General features: G+C 36.7%; 1 protein-coding gene across 9 annotated transcripts in view; it reads right to left on the minus strand.

The window, feature by feature from the left end:
• The window catches only part of LOC112966761 (epidermal growth factor receptor substrate 15-like 1), a 49,478-nt gene that overhangs the window by 10,593 nt on the left and 20,325 nt on the right, over positions 1 to 18,560 (minus strand). For 4 of the 9 annotated variants that reach the window (XM_026067173.1, XM_026067171.1, XM_026067175.1 and 1 more), the window contains 10 exons: positions 18,255 to 18,327; positions 17,534 to 17,701; positions 16,658 to 16,855; positions 16,159 to 16,323; positions 13,847 to 13,973; positions 13,672 to 13,722; positions 13,129 to 13,265; positions 12,153 to 12,213; positions 11,704 to 11,786; positions 10,096 to 10,228 (listed from right to left, as the gene is read on the minus strand). In XM_026067173.1, the coding sequence (XP_025922958.1) occupies positions 10,096 to 10,228; positions 11,704 to 11,786; positions 12,153 to 12,213; positions 13,129 to 13,265; positions 13,672 to 13,722; positions 13,847 to 13,973; positions 16,159 to 16,323; positions 16,658 to 16,855; positions 17,534 to 17,701; positions 18,255 to 18,327 (1,196 nt within the window). Of the gene's footprint in view, positions 1 to 7,222; positions 7,242 to 8,742; positions 8,806 to 9,306; positions 9,381 to 10,095; positions 10,229 to 11,703; positions 11,787 to 12,152; positions 12,214 to 12,698; positions 12,809 to 13,128; positions 13,266 to 13,671; positions 13,723 to 13,846; positions 13,974 to 16,158; positions 16,324 to 16,657; positions 16,856 to 17,533; positions 17,702 to 18,254; positions 18,328 to 18,560 lie in introns of those variants that run through there. The other 5 variants (XR_003253732.1, XR_003253731.1, XM_026067176.1 and 2 more) reach the window with 5 other exon arrangements.

The raw sequence follows: 18,560 nt of genomic DNA on the forward strand, positions 1-18,560 counted from the left end.
TACCTCCCACTCATCATCACGGCCTGTAGCAGATCTTGCCTTCTGTCACACCTATGCAATGCTAGTGAACTAAGCAACTTGGTGAATAAGCGATATGGTGAATAACTCAGCAATTTTAATGCGATTCCCCAGATAAAAGAGCAAACAACAGTGACTAGTCGCTTTCTCCGACAGTCTCTTCCCACGATGAAATGCAATTTACAGTTATTTTAAATGGAGTTACAAATAAAGTAGCTGTATTTCTAATTTAAGGTCAAGGCAGAATAAGAGTCCTCTACATTTTTTTCTTCTACTGCCAGATACTAGCAAGCAAATTCTCTCTATTTCACCCCGTATTGTCCAAAACCAAATTTGACTGATAGAGGGAAAATTGTTCCATTTTAAGTTGCCCTTTTCTTAGGTTAAAATTTCTGTTGCTGAAACCACTGTGTGGAATTGGTGACTGTTGATACGAACGCAGGTTTTGAAACGTATTTGCTCAGCAAAACTGTTTCTTCTAGGTGGCCTGTTTAATGTTTTCTCATGAAGCCCCTAGCGGTTTYGCAGCATGCATAACAAGCACTGGGGTTTCTTCTGCTTCATCTTCAGAACAGATCACAAAAGAATAACTTTGCTGTAGAGGAAATGTAACTGTGAATACTATGGAGCTACTGCTAATAAAGAAATCTTCCATTTCATGTTCTGAATGCCACTTTAATCAGTTTTTGCATGCTAAAGAATAGAAGAGGGCTTTAATTTTGTTGTTTTGAAGAAACACTGAAAGAGGGCAACCTTCACAAAATCAGGGTTAATTTTTGCAAAGCAATTTTAAGGGCAGTACCCACACTGCATAAGCCAATCCTAGTACTCATGACAGAGTCCTCCGCAAGTCCTCTTTCATGACACTTTGTACATTAGTTATAGCTTGTCTCATCCTGCCGCACTCGGCAAACACGGTTTTCAAACCTGGTAGAAGTGTGTATGGTTTAGTTAGATATTCAAATTTACTAATTTATTGGCCACAAATTGGTAGTAACAACACCAGAATACTTTTTCTTACAATAAGTCCTTGCTGACTTACACCAAGCGTGCATCTCCCAGTGAAGTAAGTGTATGTTGAAGGTTTTTATATTTCCATGTATTCAAGGATGTGGGTACAGTATTTCTATAATGTAAGGTGAAAATCCCCAAACCACATTAAAAAGTCACCAACAAAACTGACGGGCATTGGTAACATCATAATATTGCAAAAATATGCTATTAGTAGTGACTAAGATCAAATTAATCTTTTATTCATTGGAGATTAAAAGTATTATGTTTTATAACGATACAGCTCATCATTTTTCAGGTACGGTAGTAAGAAAGTGCAGGTGAACAGTTGTAACCCTTACTTATTTCATTTTTCTGCTAATAGTTTCAGGGAAAAAAAACTCAGAAATAAGCAAAACAGGTCCCATTCTGAAACCACAGCAGTTTCAGCAGTTACCCAAGTGGTGCACCCAAACCACACCGAGGACTCACTTCAGCAAAAAGAGATGATGAACAAAATGGTTTACCACAGCAAATGCTGTTAACTTATAGCGAACTCCACCCATATGAAGGGTTTATCTAATTTCATACCCCACAGCAAACTTTAGGGCTGAGATCTAGAGTTCTTTCTGGTAGGCTGCAATTACAGAAATTGTCTTATCGAGTTATAATATATTGGCAATGAAATGATGAAGTGAAAAACTTACAGGTTTTACTAGATTGCATGTTTCAAGGATGACCCTAACTTTCTGCTCAGAAGAATATCTTTCTGCATCATGAGAAACAGCATGTTTTCATGTATTTAAAGACTGTATCATAATGATGCATGCTGACAGGCAAATATGGCAGAGTCAAGATGACACAATTTTAAACTTTCACTGAACAAGCAGTTCTTTCAAGGAAACTTCCTACAGTGAAAAATAGGTCTTATGAAGTCAGAGTCTTACTGCTTAGGATAAGTAATGGTAGCATGAGTGAAGTCCATACCTGGGATCGTATTTGAACAATTAATACCAGGATTCCTACCTCCCCCATCTCGTATCTGCCAGAGGAAGTGTTACTCTAGAAAGCTTTGGGGACTGTGCAGTATGTGAGATGCCTCCCAGCAAATCTCTGTCTTGGCACTTTACCAGATTTATGTATCATTCCTAACCTACTCAGCATGTTTTTCACTATGCTCTTAAATTACCCAGCTTTTCTACAGATGCAGAGCAAGACTGTGAACTTTAAGAGCTTAAAGAAAAAGGTATTACCAGTTTTCAAAGTGTGCTTGAAGGCTAGTTAAACTAAAACCAATTTTCTGCAGAATACTCAAAAGGCATTTGTCTTCAACAATGCCTATTTCTACATCATATTTTAAACTCAACTGTTCAGGCTATAAAGTTACTTACACAAAAAAAAAATCACAGCACGTATTTTAAATAACAGAAGGAAGTATTTTTCCTACTCAGAAAGAACTAAAAACTGTTTTTGCTTAATATTTGCACTCTCGCCTTTAGCTAGCCGTTATATCTGAAAACCTTAGCTTAAGAGAAATACCCTGCAAACTACAAACTTCTGGAAACAGGAGGTTAGACTAGAAATCGTTGCCTTCAGATCAACAATCTGTTCTGAAACAGATTCTCAACAACTTGTTTCATCAATTAGTACTGAAATATCTTTAGTGTGAGAGATGAGCACAAACAACAGAATCAAAGCGTGAATGGAATTTTTAGTTTGTGGCTGGGGCAGGTGCTCCACCTATGAGTCATTTATCCTACACAACAAGGGATGCCTGTACTCTAATGCAACTGTCAGGTCTTCTAGAAGTCATGAGCAAAAGAAAAAAAAAAAAAAGTTTTCCTGTCAGTCACAAACTTTGGGGTTGAATTTTTCACTCTCAGTTGCAGATGAGGAGAAAATTAAGGTGAGCAGGCACTGTGCTGCTCGTGTATAACCGTGGGGACCAGAGCAGCTCTAAGGAAGCAGATGTGCCGTAGCCACTTAGAAGTAAACACAACACTTCTGTGATCAAATGAGGCATTAATAACGCTATTCTACATTCTCCTCCAGACCACCAAAACATGGATCCATATGACTTGAATATGCACAGGCAAATAAAGAAGCTGAACTGCAAGGGAATTCTTCTATTTTTCTTCTCTTTAGTTAAACTGATTGCTTAATAGAATTCTTTCTTTCAGTCATAGCTCCTGATTAAATATACCTACCATGGCTTTCTTCTTCTTAAAATTATCTCACCAAACACATGGGATAAATTTCGATGCAGATACCTATCCTGGGGACATTGCACATGGTGCAGTTCAAAACGAATGCCCCCCAAAATGTGATGGGTTTGAACACTTTAAGAATTCATAAGGCATGATTTTCATTCGAGAAATGAAATCAGTAAAGGCACACAACTTAAAGCATTCAGGGTCTGTTTTGCAAGTTTTTTAACCCAGACAATGAACAAACTGTGAAGTCTTCATTTCCGCTTAATTAAGATATTGAGGACACAGCATGGGCACACAACACTGCTAAGAACATTCATATGTGCAACTCAAGAAGCAGTGAAGATTCGAGCTTTCTCCTTTTCTCACTGACAACTGTCCAAGTGAGCTGACGGGGCTCCTCTACTGCTTTATAGATGAAAAAGTAAGTCAAAATGGTCAAAAAAGCCAAACCATAAAACGTCTTAAATTTAGAGAAGTGACACGTATGAAAAAGAAGTATATTTACGATTGACATAAAGGAGGAGGAAGCATCAAATACAAAGGAAGAGAGAGGCAGAGCAAGGCTGTACAAACACCAGCTCTCTGCGAGCCACTTGCCCTGCCCTCCTGGTTCGTGCAAGCACAGTGGTGGCTGCCAGCACCAGGCACCTCGGTTGGTACAGCAGCACTAACCAGCATCTAAAATGGTCCAGGGGTCCAGAAGACACCCCACGGATTGACTCTAGCTCAAAAGCTTCTAGTTAGACGATCCTGGTCTGGTAAGCCTGGCATGTGAGTGCCTGCTCAACCTATCTTATCTAGGTATCCATTCACTAAAGAATCCAGTTGCTAAAGTGACACTTGTGACGAAAGGGCAAAGCCTCCTCACCCCAAATGAGGGAACTATTTTTTCCTGTAGATGATGCATCGCATGCATCACAGCTGAAACAGTTTCCAGACTAGTCTGACAGAGTATTGAGTTATATTCTAAAGACCCTTCCCCCCATTTTTTTTAAATGTCAGCAGATTTAAATACCATTTATCTTTATCTGCCAACTGGCAAGGTTAAAAAAAAGAAAAAAAGATAAAAAGAAAAAAGGTCACATAGGACACAATCAGTCAGATTTTAATAAAGGCCCTTACTGACTTTAGTAACTTCATTGGGAACAGCAAAATACTTCCAGCAGTTTGGCAATTTGTGCTTTGATAAAAACATTGAAACCTAAGACATTGGTTTGTTCTATTTATTATCAATAATATCACTGCTATTATTTTATAATAATTTCCAGTCACTCAAATTAAATGCTGTGCAAACCTCAGTGCTGGCACTGAGGTCTTTTGGGGCTCTATATAAACTAGGCACCTCTGAAGGATTAAAATCATATTTTCTTATTTAAGGCTGGCTGATTAATACATCTGTCTTCTGAAGATTTTTTTGCAATATTGTGACACTTCAAAAATACTACCAATCATAATAACAATGTGAGAACGGAATTGAAGTCCTTAACTCAAAGACAGAGGTGTTAACCACTAACTTCTGACATGCCAATTAATAAATTCAGTTTGCAAAATATATCAGAGCTATAAATAATAAGTGGATCAAAAAATAAAGCCAAAGGTTTTTGATAATCTCACTGTGTCAGGTATTTAAATATAAAATGCTCGATGAATCAACCAATTTGGAATAACAACAACCTTTCAATATCATCACAGCAGCTAAGTAAATCTAGTAATTCCTTTTCACAATGGATGAATTAAATATTCCAAATAATATGGTATTTTTCTGTTATTCATTAATGTATTAGTATTCCAAAGGAAACCAGAAATGTGGGAAAGTACTTTGTCACTGAGGAAGTCCATTACTAATGCAATTCCCCCCACCTCTACCAGTCCTTAATATACAATATATTTAATACAAATTACAAAATTTACACAGGTTTAAAAAAAGCAAGTGACAAAAAATAACTGTTTTTATGAAGCAATCATTGCAAGAAGAAAGCACACTGAATTTGAAAAGCACATTTTTTTCCTGCATTTTAGGACTTGTATATTCTTTCAAGGTTAAAAAGGTCAAAACCACTATAAGCAAGCAATAAAAATTTAGAAGAGGTTGAAGGTTACACACTGGTTAGTGGTGAAGGTTCCTCCACTAATATCACTGGTTAACAGTACTGTTATAACCGCAATGTGGAATGCATGGTGCTGCATTTAAAGGAAGTGGGTAAGGGTGGGGCAAATGCAGTAGGTCCCACGATCAAAGCACTAGAGCATTGAATTTTACTTATAACCCAATCACTGACACCCACACAGCAACTTCCTGTACTTTAAAAAAAAAAGAAGAAGAAAGAAAAAAAAATCTGTTTCTCTCTTTTTGCAATCAACAACTTTTACCTAGAAACTAGTGAGCGGTGAACTCTGACTGATTTCAATCTGCAGCTCATGGCAGAAAACATGATTGTTAATCTGTGAGAACCTACAAAGACCATTTTAACCGACAGGTTTCAGTGTATCAGCTCTTTCTGCCTTTTTTATTTTTAATTACACAAAAGCTCTAAGAAACCAGGATCTAGTATAAAAAAAATACAAAGTGACCAGAAATTCAGTAGTGCTAAACACTACACAGAATACTTTATGACAGATAATAAAGTGTATTTATAAATCTACAAAACCTGAGCTATATTTTAGAATAATTTTAGAAAATAATACATTCTAAGATTTAGATCCCTCTCACAGGGTACATTTGCCTTGGTATGTCAAGATAACCTACTATTATTTTTGTTAATATAAGCACTAATTAATATCATCTTGTTTTCCATTTAACAAGTCACAGAGAAGACAAATACATAGCCCACTATGCAAAGCACAGGCCTGCTTATATCTGGGTAACTTGTTTGTGCTTTTGAGCATTATTAAAAATACAGTATCGATAAATATAGGAAACCTTTCACTTCCCTCAGAAGAAACCTTCAAGTTCTTCAGTACCACCTGCTGAACATCAAATTACTTGAGCAAAGTCCCAGGGGAGCTGTACTAAACCTTGGCCCTTAGGAACTTCATAGGCTATGAATATATTCCTGAAGAGGAAAAAAAACATGCAGAGCAGCTAAAGAACTTTTTCTTAGTTGATCTTCCTCAGCCTAAAAAGAATCCTAAACTAGGTAAGGGAAAAAGATACTGATTTTTGAAATCTTTACATGTAACAAGGGTATGTTGAAGCTTTGATGCACACCTGTACCTATACTTGCTACTTCTACAACCCCTTTTCCTTGTCATTCTCTGTTTTTATTCACTGATTTGTTAATCTTCCTTCAATTTTCCTTAAAGATTCTGCACTTAATCTTCAAATCATTATGTTGAAAAAGCACAGTAGAACATTTAGTCAGAAAAACAAACAAGGGAGATGCGTCTTGGACCAAGTAAGGACTAGTTTAAAACAGAGAAACACATGAAAGATCTTGAAGGCTTTGGTTCAAAAAGAAGAGAGAGAAAAAGGAGGAAAGTGATTTATAAAGAACAGAACAAACATAAGCCTGAGATTCAGCCTAAGATACAACTTCAAGGAAATAATCTCAGGGTTGTCATCCCCACTCATGACCATAGTTTTAGAGAAGGGAAAGATATGGATCTCAAGGGTTTCTAATCCATGCCGCACAACAAGTGTTTGCCTATCCTCGCCAGATAGTAATAACCACAGACAGCTGTGAACAGAAGTACCTGCTAATATAGTCATCAGATCGTAGCTGCTGTCAAGATTTCCAAACAACAAACACCAACTCTAAAGAAAATAAAAACAAAAACCTTTCACTTTACAGGCAGCCAGCAACAAGCAGGTCGGGAATTACAAAGTTCCGCTCAGCGCTGTACGAAGATTGCCTCCAGAGCCTTTCTATGAGGACTGCCAACCTGGCATACACATCCCACTTACAGTTTCTGCGGGTACATCTGAAGGTCCTTTGATCCAGCTTTCACCAAAGGCAAGCAAAGGCTATGTCTAAAGCGCCTCGGGAAGAAGCGAGGCCAGATGCGCAGCTCCTCATTTATCTGGACAAAACATAGACACATGGGCAAGAAGGGAACTGTGGCACACTTTGGCCACGTCCCGCTCAGCCAGGGCACCCTGCAATGCCCTGATGGATCACGCAACGCTCGCATGTCACACAGCTCCTAAGAAATGTTGACTGCTGAAAAGCACTGAACCAGGAACAGTTCCCCGGTAGATTCTGCTAGTGTCCCCTATCAACAGCTACTTTAGGAAATCAGACAGGTTTTAATTTATCTCTGCAAAAATATTAACTAATGCTTTCTACTTGATTGTAGGGTGTTGATGACAACTAAAGCTTTTTTACTAGATCTCTATTGTAACTAAATAACAAAACTTAAGAAAGCCACAGAAATACTTTTCAATATTCAAATGTTCCAACCTCCCAACAACAAAAAAACCCCCAAACAATTACACTAAAAGGAATATGAACTGGGAATAGAAAGGCAAACTATGGATTTGTCTGGTAATAGCTGGCATTTATTCATCTTTCAGCAAGATCTTTATCTCATACTTGTTTTTTAATTAAACAGACCAATGAGAAAGGTAAGAAACAACGGAAGTTTCTCTTCTGTTGTTTGTTTTCTGAGCAGCGTTCCCATTTCTAACACACACTTGTATCTCTTGCTAGCATCGCTGTGTATTACTATGTAATTTCTCATGTTTTAAGTAACCACTGAAGATTGCTTTAGTGTGGAAGGAAGGGAGGAGTATAACTGCATAAGCACATGAGGTTCATTTGCTTTTAAAAAAACCTGCTTTGTTTCCTCCTTAGTCTATTTTATCATAACAACATTTGCTTTTGGTAGAGCAGCGGAACCTTAAGAATATTGTGTCTCCCCCTAAGAGGGAGAAGTACACATTTAAACAAATTTTTGAAAAGACTAATAAAAGGCTGAGTGCACACATCTAAATTAAAACGAACTACTAAAGCTAAATGTTCTCCAGAATTCTTCAATATGTACAAAAGAGGGAATGAAAGGAGACATAAATCCAAAACCTCCATGTAGGCCAGTCTATCCTGTGGCATGTATTCCCCATTTTTGCTGTTAGTATTGCACTGTATTTGCTAGGAATAATCATATTTCGAGCAACAGAAAGAAACCACATGAAAGAAATAATATAGGTATATTTAGTATTTGTTTGACTCATTCAACTTTACAGAGCCTCTTTAAACACTGAATTATTTTATGCAGACTCTTCCTAAAAAGATGGCCACTTAGATACTTCCCTTGAAAACCAAATAAAGAAAGAAAAATAACAGCCTTCTCAATGGCAAATAAGATTACCTTCCACTGTTGTATTTCGGCTTCTATTCACTTGTGTCCCACTGGTTGATATTTATTTGTCAAAGTTACATATTATGTCTACTTTAAATTATTAAAGGCTGTCTAGTATCTCTATAATGGAAAATATTTACGGAAAGCATGCATGGAACTGACTGCTTTGAGAACCTTCCTACAATCCTAGATCATTTTCTGGTCAGTTTTCATCAATACTCACCTACATAGAACCCCATCAATTAATTTCAAGGTTTGAAACCTTAATGAGATCCTCAGGAAATGCCTGCAATAGAAAGCACTTTTCATGTTGCCCAAGGAGCTCTAGCATAACTGGTTTGCAAAACAAGCCAGATTAACAATATCTGTTATAAACAGGATGGGTGCAGGGTGCCTGTTTTGCTCCAAAATGCAACAGCAGAAAGACAGACGATCCACATTTGTGGACAGAGAGGCTTTAATAATGGATTTGTTCCTTTGTATTATGCTTGCTAACATTGCCAGTGGATACCAGAAAATTCTAGATGTTGACCCACACATCTCCTGGGCAAAATTATGTGCCTATTTGTACAATCCATCTCTCTCTCTTTTTTTGTTGTTGTTTTTTTTTGAGAGCTAGCTAAAAACGTTCACCACTAACGTTAACCGAACTATACCACAGTTGTTAAAAGTAGACTTGAAACCAACAGCTCTAAAGTGGCTTCAGTTCTTGAAACAGTTTCACCGGTATCTGAATGTTTTGAGAATCAACTCTTGGGAGGGGAAAAAAAAAAAAAAAGAAGCTGAATCCCTATTAAAAAAAGATTTTATTTTCAATTCAGGAGATTGATACATCTTTAAGAATCTCCAAACCTAATGGACCTGAAGCAGAAACAAACCATGCATTCAGAAAATGTTTTAGATTTAATTAACACATCAATGCATCAATGCAAGAACAATCATACCATGACAGGTCAGGACAGGTCCATCTAGCCCTGTACCCTGTTCTTGTTAGTGTCTAGTAGCAGATGACTAAGGAAAAACATCAAAACAACGCAAGGGTATAGCAATACTTTGGATTACCTTCCAGACTTCAGCAACATACACTCCAGGGAATTTCTGAACCAGAGAGAGTACTCTGGCTTTTGGTAACCCCTGATGGCTTTTTCTTCTCAGATCATCTAGTGTTTTTTTTTTAAGCCCATTTGAATTTTTGGCATTCATCATATTCTCTGGCAAAAAAGCCTAAGTTTAGCACACTGTACAAAAAAGTACCTTTTTTGTTTCCTTTGAAGCTGCCATTTACTAATTTCACTTGACGCCTACTTGCAAGGGACAGAACAATTGATCCCCATTTCTCCCCTGCCACAAGTGATTTTACAGCTCTGTCATATCCCTCCTTAATCATCATTTTTTCCAGGCTGAAGAGTTCCAGTCTGTTTTATTGGCAATTTATGTCATTTACTGATAATCTCAGACTTCCCTCCACTGTTGAAATATAAAATAGTGAGATAGAAGACTGACAGCTTGTCCTCACTTCCAAGAACATATAGTAAACTGGGGGAAACTAGCTATTAAAAAAAGAAAACCTCCTTACCACTGGGTGGCTTGGGCCGTGGAGGGACATTTTTCTTCGGTGGTAATGCTGGTGTGTCTGATTTACTTTTGAAAGGGTCATCCGAGAATCCCATTCCTCCAAAAGAGGAGGTAAAGGGATCTGACGCTACCGACTGCAAGAGAAAAAAGAAAAGAAATAAGCACATTGCGGAATATTTGTGGTTTCATGAAAGCTAAAAGGCAACTTAAGCAAAAGCATTAACTCCAAAAAAATGAGAACAGAGATTTACAGAATTATGTCAGTGATGTGACAGACTAACACCCACTGCCAGAGGTGCCAGAATTTCATTAACATTTAGAAGTATTTATGCTCTTAAATCACGTTAAGTACTTCTAGAGCTTCTACTCCTAGACAAAAGCTAATGAGAAAAATAAAAGGAAGTAAAACTCTATTTTTTATTATTTGGCAATGAACGGTCATACTACAATGTGGCCTTCATTCTATGATAAACAGAACTGTGAAACAAAAGCAGCAGTTAGGAAAACATGGTAGACTGCAGAATGGACAGCTTTTTTTTTTCTCCAAACTTTTCCCAAGTCACACATGCCTATTTGTCTTCTTTTTCTAAAAGCTTGGGGAAAACTCCAAATATATATTTTAATGTTTCCTATGTTCAGCTGGCTCTTGTGAAGGACTCTCCTAATGATTAAAAAAGGCACTAAAAATTATGCCATGCAGAATAATTTATCATCCTGAAATAAAAGGAGTTCTATAGGCAAAACTCAAGCTCAAAGTCAGACTCCTGCTAAAACTTCTAATTGAAGCAAAACCCACCAATATTGGTAAAGACTATTGCCACCTAGTGGAGAGGGGAAAAAAAACAACAAAAACAGTAAGAAAAATCAGAAAATATTACAGGAAGACTGATTAGTCAAAGCAATATTATAATCTATCTTCTAGTTAACATTTTCCATACAATATTCAAGTATTATTGTAGGGCTAAGTGGAGAAGGTTGGGCAGCTGACCTTTACTGTAAATTCCAAAGCCCATCTTAGAAAACTAATGACAGACTGCGAACATCCAGATGAGTAGATAGGGTATATTTCAAGTACAATTAAGCCCTTAAATACTTGGTTTGTATCAAGAAACTAAGAAAACAGCAATTCTGTTAAGAGCTGGAAAATGTCAAGAGAGAAATTTTTCCACCCTTCTCTGGTTCCCTGTACTCAGGGAGAAGTGTGAGAACGAGTCAGGATACCACAAGAGGTGTAGTACCAAGAAGTAGACTTTAGGACTTAGAGGAAACGGACACTGAAATATATCTCATACAACTACTTTTGCTTACGACAAATAAAAACTAGAAGTTATTTGCTTTGCTCCTCTGATATTTGAAAATGTGTATGAAAAGTTGATTTCCCTCCTCCCAAATCTACTGGTTTTGGTAAGACTTATTAAAATTTATTAAAAATCAGATGGACCTGGGATGGATAGAAAGTACTTTGCTAAGTATCTGCTGAGACCGTGACTGTAATAAAAATATCAGACATGGGTTGTCATCTGAAAAATCACAGTCATATTACACCCTTAAAAAATAAAAATTTGTATTTAATTTTTTTGAATACAGTTGTTTTCCTTGCAACTTTTACCTTTGACATCTGACTGAAGTCTGCAAATCCCTCACTGCTATTGAAAGCACCACTTCCAAATGGATCTAATGTTCCAAATGGATCTGAAACAGATACAGAAAAAAATATTTTATTTAAAATAATACCTAAGAATTATGAAGAACCACCTATTGCCAGTAAAGTGCAACACCAGGCAGATGATTAAAAACTACTTGTATTTTGCCCTGGCATGCAAACTTAAGAGAGAATTCTGCAAAACAATAGTTCTTCTACTACTTGCTTGGAAAAAAAAATTGTGAAGTATAGGGTGTGTGGGGTTTACTCTTCATAATCCTTAATAAGATCACAACAAGGATGTTTTCCTAGCAGATTACAATACGCTTTCTTTATTCCGAACTTCGACAATTGATTCTTCTTTCATAAAGAGACACACACTTATTCATCTTCACCATAAAAATTATTTCTCTTACCTGGGCCTTTTGAAGAAATACTGGAAGACGTAAAAGGATCACTGCTTTCAAAAGGGTCAGGCTAAATAAGAAATGTGTATTATTAGTGCATTTGGTTACTGATAGCAAAGAATGAACACAACCAAGTATCTACAAATAAAAACAGATTCAAGTGAAAAGTATATCACAGTGAAATACAACCAATACTAGTTACCAAGGCAAAATAAGAAATTACACCCGCAAGTCTTCAGTTTTTAATCAAGAGAGACTGAATATTCAACTTATATTAACTCAGAGATACTGTATACCCCAAACTTTTCTTTAAATAGGTGGTGTTTATAGTTGGTCTTCAGCTTGGAAAGTCTGCCCTTACCTAAATGCACACCTATACTGCAAGACCTAAACTGACCTCCCACTGACTGATACTAGAATACTGTGCTAACACCCGGGTGGCAACAGTCAATAAACTCTGTAAGAACGAGGGAAGGATTCATTACAAAGAAAAACAAAGAAGCAAAAAGTAATCCTAAAACACATGTAAGTACAGCTTAAGAACTGTGACCATACATTTGACAAATGTGTTCAGTGCAGTCCTTCCACTGTGTTGGCTCAATTCTCTGTTGGTGGCTTAGTAATCCTTTAGCCACATCAGTTCCTTGATCTGATTCACTCTGAGACTGCACAAATAGAAACATCAAATGGAATGGAGGTAATGGCATGAGTAAGTGGATGTTGATGGGCTGAAACTGCCGGGGGCGGGGGGAGAGAAAAAAATCCACCTAACTGCATCTTTCATAGTGAACATACATCATTAGAATGGAACTGGAAAGTACTGCTGACTGCCTTAGTAATCCATATGTAATTTTAAGAATAAAATTATTTGTATTTCATCAGTTAGGAAAAAGGTACTTAGCGAGATTTCTTTCGTTTCAGCTTTCAAACAATGAAATTGCAAATAGCAGAAATTCTATTATGTGCATATTTAAAAATTACTGACCTTTGAGGGTAAAGTGGGGGGTTTTGTGAATGGATCTGAGGTAAATGGGTCACTCTTCCCCTGTTTCTTGAAGAAATCCTCAGGGGCAGAAGTACGAAATGGATCACTTTCCTTAAATGGATCACCTCCAAATGGATCTAGAAGGAGTATTAAAAAGGTAAATAAAATGTAACCCTTTACAAGTAAGGCAACAAAAAACGTGCATAAGGAACCATTCTACATTTGACTTCGTTTTCACAGAAGTATTTGTTCTTAAAATAAATAAATAATATTGATGAACTTCTAGATACCTCTTTAAATAGGGTATTAACTAACTTGCAACAAGTATATGCTTATATTAAGTAAATGACAAGGTTATGAACTTCACCTAATAAAGTTACATGCATATTATTGAACATACTGATCCTGAATGCACACACTGTCAGATTACTAAATTCCCTAATGCAAACCAAAAATCTGAAGCCAAGGAAACCTTGAAATACATCTTTGTGTTTGGCTACAAATTGTGCATCTCATCTATGCTGTCATCAGAAGGGCTATTACCTGCTGGAGCAGGTGGTTGTTCTGCAAAAGGATCATGCTGGAATGGGTCACCTATGCAGAATAGAAAAAAATCATTTGTTTTATCCACTATTTAGCAAGACGATAAAAGTTTGTGAAAATATCATTTATTGAACAACTGGTCTTCAAGGTTTTAGGTAAGTCATTGGTCACTTACTGCCTTTGAAAGGGTCTGCTCCTTTAAATGGATCAGATTTGAAAGGATCTTCTGATTGGAATGGGTCTGTATGCAGTTCCTGCGTATTATTGGTAAACGTCAAGGCTTTATTCTTAAATGGATCATCCTAAAAATAAAGAGGAGAAACATTACAGCAACTTGCCACGATTAAAATGCTCAATTATCCATTCAGCAGAAATTCTACAGTATCTTGTTCCTGTTTAACGATCTTAAAAATGTCTTCCTAAAGAACTTTCTGAGTAAGTGGCTTCTAAGCAGAAGTAAATACATAGCAGAAAGAAATATGTAACCTGAGGCTACAGAACATCAAGAGGTACGTAGAGACCACAATGAAAGATTAAACTGTTCCTGATACTAACATATTTGGTTCTCAAATATGAGGGAGGGGAAGGGAAATAAAACCACTATCAAAAAAATCTCTTTCTATTGTTTTTACAGATCAGCTTCAGGTGAGAAAGATCTTTGAAAGAAAAGGATCTACAAATCCTTTTTTTAGACTATAAAGACAAGAAATTACTACTGAGAAGTCATAAGCAAGACTGCTTCTTGCTAACTCATTAATGATCTCCCAGCTCCAAGCAGTGATTTCACATTACAAAGCACCGTGTGGCAATACCACGATGCGGCAGGAAGAGTGGCACTCTCGGTCAGGGCAGTTTCCCAACGCTTTGATGATACAGAGGCTGTCAGCAGAGACCAACCTACAGCTTTGTCAAATTACAAAATAAGCCAGCGTGAATAAGTAGCAAACTACAACTATGGAATTTTATCTCATCCATTTGGTTGCATCTCATATCCCTGTCTTTCATCCGTTTTGAGTCTCTTCCCTCAAATCAGTTCTTGCCACCGTAGCCATTTGTGCATACAGCACCTGTACAACAGAGCTCCATTTAAAATTAAAGCCTTTCAACTCTAATATAAGAAATATTTAATACCAGCCACCTCACTGATACTGCCTCCAGCTCGAGAAAGATAAAGGATTTCTGTCCTCCCTTTACAGGACATAAAAGAAGCAGCTTTCATTAACACTTCTCAAAACAGCAAAAAAAAGGGGAAGAAGAAGGAAGAATTAAGAAACAGGAAAGGGACACAAAGCTTTAAAAAGTTTACTATGAACATACACTGGAGTTTTCTTCCAGTAAGTGATACTTAGGTTTTACATGTAAGAGAAACATTCTGGAAATTTCCACTGGAAATTAAACATAACACTAGCCATGCAAGTACAAAAACTTAGCACTCAAGTGAGTTTCAAGACCACATCTCAGTGACAGCATTCTTGTTCTTAGTTTACACTCTTCTTTCTTGTGTGCATTTTGCTTACACAGAGAAAGCGTAAAGCAAGGCGCAAAGGTGGCATGCCTTCTGAATACTTCTTAACACACTATACACGTCGTATTTTTTTATTCCATACTAAACCTAAAGTAAGTGTACTTACAAGGACTCTGGAAAACACCTTTCCTAACGAGGGGACATCAAGTAGATGTGCAAGTAGAAGCATGTAAGTATGCAACTTTTATCTTTAAATTGAAGAAATAGGCATAACAATGTAAAAAACTGCAGTTTAAGTAAGTTATTAAATATCCAAATCAACAACAGATCCCCAAAAGACAGTGGTGGGAAAAATCTTTAAGAATCTGAAGTATCTTATAAATAAGGAAAAACACTGATTTAAAGAAAACATAATAAATGAGATAAACAATGCTGAAACTATCTTAGGAGAAGACAAGCATCTATGTATTATTTTGGGGAGGGAATGTGTTTTTCTACTAAAATGTGTGATATACGTTGCTCACTGCAAAGGAGAAATTTTTATAGCTTGTTTTAGAAATGAGAAAGACGCACATGATTAAAGGGAAGTTTACAGCAAGGGAAGTCGTTACCTTGGTAAACTGGAGAACTTGCAAGAAAAAAAAAAGCAAACACTAGATTTTAAAATAAAGTCATACCTACTTTTTCAGACTAAAGATTTGACAGGCTACAAATCAAGGGTTAACTTTACCTCTCTTTTTTTTGCCTACGTAACTACAGTTTGCTTACACATCTGTACTGCTAAAGTTACCCATGCAAGTCCTTTGTAGCACAAAACCTAACCGAAAGCCTAAAAATCAGTTTTCCACCAGCATTAAAATCTTTGCCTGGCCTAGCACCAGAGGCTGTTACACTGCAGGGATCATGGTACTTGCTAATGTCACAAAAGCCAACTAAACAAACATCTTAATAATTTCTGATTAGGTTTAAGTTACAAACCCAATTATTGCAAAATATACTGAATAACAGTATAAAATTTTTACCATAGCTCCATAATTGCTTCTTTCCGTCTGTGCAAGGCCTTCACTAATGTCTGCTAAATTCGTCAGGCTACCACCGTGAATCCCATTGAGAGCTTCGTTATATTGTTCTATACTCTTATTGACTTCTTGGTGACTCTCTTGAAGTTGAGAAAGTTTACTTCTTGCCTAAGCAGAGAAAAACGTTTGGTATGTTAATCTCTTAATAACAGTCATTCTTATAAAACAGAAGCGTGCAGCTATTACTGAATTGGTTACTTCACATATTCAACATGTGGAGAATCGTTTCATCCAAGGTTAGACATAGCTGCAAGAGTATTGCATTTTTCCAGAGCTAGATTTTTCCTGACTCAAATTGGCAATTAACACAGTGAGCACCAGTCAAAAAGGCTTATTTTACGTACCAATATTTTTCTCTTCTGAAAAGCCACCTTTCTAGCTGATGTTCAACTCTTAGGCTTTTTAAAGGAGCAAAAAAAGGTGTACAAACTACAATGAATACCTGATTTATTTCTTCCTGTGTTGATTTTAAAGACTTAATTATTGTTTCAAGCTGCACTTTTCCAGCCTGGATACTCTGCTCTAGCTGAGTCTCTTCTTGCTGGAGGCGATTCAGCTCTGCTTTTGCTCTATTAAGATCATCTTCCTGTGATTTTAAATCTGATTCCTGAGATTGAATCTGCATTTTCAGTGAGGAAATCTGAAACAAAAAGTTACAAAACAATGCCAAAAACAGAGTGAAATTTGAAATAAATGTAATTTTTAATATTATATAAATTTATCATAAATAATAAAGCTGTAAAGCAAGCTTTCAACAGCTAAGGAAGATAAAAAGAACTTAATTTGAAGAATTACATGCTTCTTATTATGTAACACAGAATCCTTGGTAAAAGCAGGTAGGATGTTTTATAAAAACAAGAAATTATTAATATTCTAAATGACAAATACCACACTGATAAAGGTAATTAAAAAGAGTTTCTTCAGTGGTTACCTTGCAACTTTCAGAACTTGGCTCCTTTTCCACCCAAACATTTATCAAGTATTATAAAGCTGATTTTAACTCTGATAAAAAGTTAAATTTACATGATTACATAAGATGCTACTTATCCACTCTCTCACATGACCTTTTACTCTGAATTTCTACCTGAAGATAAAATGCTAGTATGAAGGGACCTCTGAAGACCTTCCGGTTCAACAGCCCCCTCGCAGTCTATGACCATTATGAAAGATATTTAGGTTAGCAAAATCCTTTCTGGGACCTCCAAAAACTGCTATTTATGGTAAAAACGAATAAACAAAACAAGCTTATTTATGAAACGAATAGAGCTTTCTTCAGCAAAAGCTGTAGTATTTTTGAGCATCTCCAGAATTAACGTACACTCACCACCTGTGTTTCTTCCTGGCATTTCTGCCTTACGTCATTCAGCATATCCTTCAGTTTGGCTTTCTGCTGGTCCATTTCATCCAGGCGGTCCTGGGCATCTTGTTTCTGAGCCTCTAGCTCCTGCAAGTTACTTGTCTCCCTATCTAAATCATTTTGCAGTTCCTGAGGAGAATTCCACAGTTTGAGAGTTACATTTAGCCGTTGCCCTTATAAGAGTGAACAACCACAGAGGAACAGGTTGGCAAACTCCAAAAGATTCCCTATGTCATACAGACTATTCCATGCAGGCAAATGCTTTCTTTCGGGGGAACTTGTGTGAGACACCATAAAACAAGTGTCCACAAGATGGAAGGAGACTGTGACACAAAGCACCTGTAATTTGGCTATCCTAAAGGTAATGATCAAAACCAATACTCTTTGAACAATGATTTCCTAAATTACACAGTGTAAGTCAAGCACTAATGAAAAAAAACATTACAGACTGTTCATATATCATCATCTACTCATATTTGCCAGCGTCAGAAGAAAACATCTCTGATGAAGAACAGGAAAATAAAGACCTTCCTGTAAATTAGGGCAAAATCCAATACAAGGAAAGAAAGACTTGCCCAGAAGCAATACAAGGAAAAAAGCATTTAGAAGAAAGATTACTTAATTCCCCCCAAAAGTATTTTAGATTGAAATACATACTAATAATGATAAACAGAGCTTTTACCTGAACTTCATTGGTTTTCTGTCTGATTGATTCTTCCTTTTCCCTAATGTCCTGCTCTAGGGAATATTTTTCTCTGTAAGAAAACAAACGTACATTTTGGTTAAATGGTTAAATAATACAACACATGACAAAAAACCAAACCCTCAATTATTCTGGAAACACAACACACCAAAAATGCCAGCCCACATTCTGAGACATTCTTTCAAGGAGTAAAAGAGTGTACCATTTATTCTTTGAAAAATATTATCTGTTCCACAAGCAATCTTCTGAAATGACCTGGTRGGCTCCAGGGTAGCTTTACAAAAT

This window comes from Apteryx rowi, unplaced genomic scaffold, assembly GCF_003343035.1.
Source record: "Apteryx rowi isolate R43461 unplaced genomic scaffold, aptRow1 scaffold_254, whole genome shotgun sequence".
NCBI lineage: Eukaryota > Metazoa > Chordata > Aves > Apterygiformes > Apterygidae > Apteryx > Apteryx rowi.